Genomic DNA, 2,500 nt, shown 5'->3' on the forward strand with positions numbered 1-2,500 from the left:
CTCCACCCCCACGCCCCCCAGCCAGAACATACACTTTCCTCTTTAGGGAACCAATAACCAGAACATTAGAACATCTCATATAGCGGGTGTTGAAAAAATGTAAACATCAAATATATATCTCATAATCAGGACAAGGTGGGACGGATCAGGTTTGGTGAGCCAGGAGTTTGTATGGACATGTAGGGACTTGTATGAAACTAAAGCCAGATACTATGTAGTGTTTCACTGTATTGTTTGAATAGAGACCATAATGCCAAAGCAGGGATTATCACAGTTTCTCATTGATCTGAACATTTTGACTCTAAGAATCCTATCCGGTCCTACTCTGAAATTGAATGATGTCATCAACAGCAGAATCCCAGTGTGATCATCTGATGTTGGCATGGTAACAGGACTTACTGCTGCTGGCCAGTTTGAGCTTGGTCTTCTCCCTGGCGCTCCTGAAGATGCCGTTGGGCTTGGGCTCGTCCTCGTCCTTGTCGTTGTCCCCTTTCCTCTTCTGCAGGTCGTTCTGCTTCTTCTTGTAGGTGGGCTTGGGCTGCCGCTTGGCGCGCTGCTCCATCTTGCCGTCGCTGCCGTCCGAGTCGTCCCCGCCGCTGTCCGAGCCCGACTCGTACGTGCGCTTGCTGGCCCGCCTCGCCTTTCGCTCCTCTCCGCCGCTGCTGACGGCCATCTTGTCCTCCTGCGCCCCTCCTCCTCCTCCTCCTCCTCCTCCGCTCCCTGCCTTACTCTCCTTGCCCATGTCCACATCGCTTGATGTGGAGGCGATGAGGTTGACCGAGCAGGGTTTGATGATCTCAGACACAGCGGCAGCAGACGTAGCGCTGCTGCTGGTGCTGCTGCTGGTACAGGTACTGCTGCTGATGACACTGCTGCTGGTGCTGCAGCTGCTGGTACTGCAGCTGCTGGTACTGCAGCTGCTGGTACTGCTGGAGGCCTTCTCAGGCCGCCCCGGGTTGGTGTTCCTGTCCTCCTCCGAGTGTCTTGTCAGCCAGGCCTTCTTCAGCTTGTGGTAGTTGGGCTGGCTTATTTGCCCCATTGGCTGGCCGTTAGAGAGAGGCGGTAGGGGACTGGCCTTGCCAGGTGTGGAGCCCCCTGGTGGCGTGGAACAGTCCTGCGCCAGAGACGGAGGAGGCGGGGAGCTGTGGTGGTGCGACTTGTGGTTCAGCTCCTGACTGTTGCTCTCTGGGGTGCTGCTGCCGACGGTAGTAGCAGAGGTGGTTGGGGGACCGCCCCGGGATTGGGCGGCCGCCAAGGCAGCCTTGTGCTTCTTCAGGTGGACAAAGCTGGTGGAGTAGGACTGGGAGGAGCTGGAGCTGGGCGTGGGGGAGGGGTGGGTGGAGCTGGCGGGGCTGGGGGGAGGGAGAGAGCCTCCGGGAGAGGTAGTCCTGGAGGAGCCACTCTCGGTCAGCTCCCCACCTGAGTGCATGGCCCTGCTCTTGTAGGCCTGGCAGTCGGCCCTGTCGCTCCTGTGGCCGGGCATGACCGACATGGGGTAGGTCAGCTCCGAGATCCCAACAGCACTTTTACTGAGAACCCCGTAGCTTCCTGCCGCAGACACTAATGGGTTGACCAGTTCAGTCCTTATATTGCACACAGAGTTGGGTCCAGTCCCAGCATGCAGCAGCTGTCCCGGCAGGCCTCCCTGACTCGCCCTGAGGAAGGTCTTCTTGTACTGTAGACAGGCCTCCTCCAGGTTGGTGTTCGGTAAGATGACCCTCCCAGCACCAGAACCAAGCCCTGGGCCTATATCCCGGCCGTCTGGCAGTCTCAAACAGTCAGCCTGGGACTTCCCTGAGAAGCCCCTCCCTGAGAGAGCCTCCTTCGCCACAACAGAGGCCCTGGTGGAGCCTGGCGACCCGTCGTACCGGATACACGTCGACGGGCGGACGATCACGGACGCCATGGCAGCCTGGGGGGTCTTTCCGCCGCTCTTCTCCCCGTGGTGCCACCCTCCCCCTGCGGCCGCCGCCGCCAGCGCCAGCGCTCTCTCGTGCAAGTCTCCTCCTCGCCACACCTCTGCCGAGGAGGTCATGTCGACGGCGGCGCTGGCGCCTTTCACCTCTCTGAGCTCCGGGAGCAGCGTGGGCGGCTTCTGCTGCTCCGACGCCTTCCCTGACGCAGAGCTCACCGGTTGGATGGGCGTCAGTGTGGGCGGAGACAAGCGCCCCCCGTAGCCGCCGGACACCGCCTCCTTGCGGTCGAGGGCGTGTTGGGTGGGCGGGTGGAACACGGGCGCGCGGTGGAGCGCCGGCATGCACCTGAGCTGGTTGGAGGAGGAGGAGGGCGAGATGGCTGGGCTGCGCCTGTCACTGATGGCGATGGAGGTGGCGTTGGAGAGGAGGTGGTGGTGGTGGTGGTGCTGGTGGTGGTGGTGCTGCTGCTGCTGCTGCTGCTGGAGACCCACCTGCTGGGATAGCTGCTCTGTGATCTTCCCAGCCAGGCCCTCTCCACCCTCAGGCTGGTGCTTGATCAGGGGAGGGGGCTTGGACAGTGACTT

At 61.0% G+C, this 2,500-nt stretch overlaps 1 protein-coding gene across 6 annotated transcripts in view; it reads right to left on the reverse strand.

Annotated features, from left to right (window-relative positions):
- Window positions 1–2,500, reverse strand: part of jmjd1cb (jumonji domain containing 1Cb) — an 83,224-nt gene that overhangs the window by 12,196 nt on the left and 68,528 nt on the right. For all 6 annotated transcript variants that reach the window (XM_084669708.1, XM_084669705.1, XM_084669707.1 and 3 more), the window contains one exon: window positions 400–2,500. This exon is cut by the window's right edge and continues 607 nt beyond it. In XM_084669708.1, coding sequence (XP_084525834.1) covers window positions 400–2,500 — 2,101 coding nt within the window. The remainder of the gene's footprint in view (window positions 1–399) is intronic.

The sequence above is a fragment of the Hypomesus nipponensis genome, chromosome 13 (genome assembly GCF_054491055.1).
Source record: "Hypomesus nipponensis isolate SF chromosome 13, ASM5449105v1, whole genome shotgun sequence".
Taxonomy (NCBI): Eukaryota; Metazoa; Chordata; class Actinopteri; order Osmeriformes; family Osmeridae; genus Hypomesus; species Hypomesus nipponensis.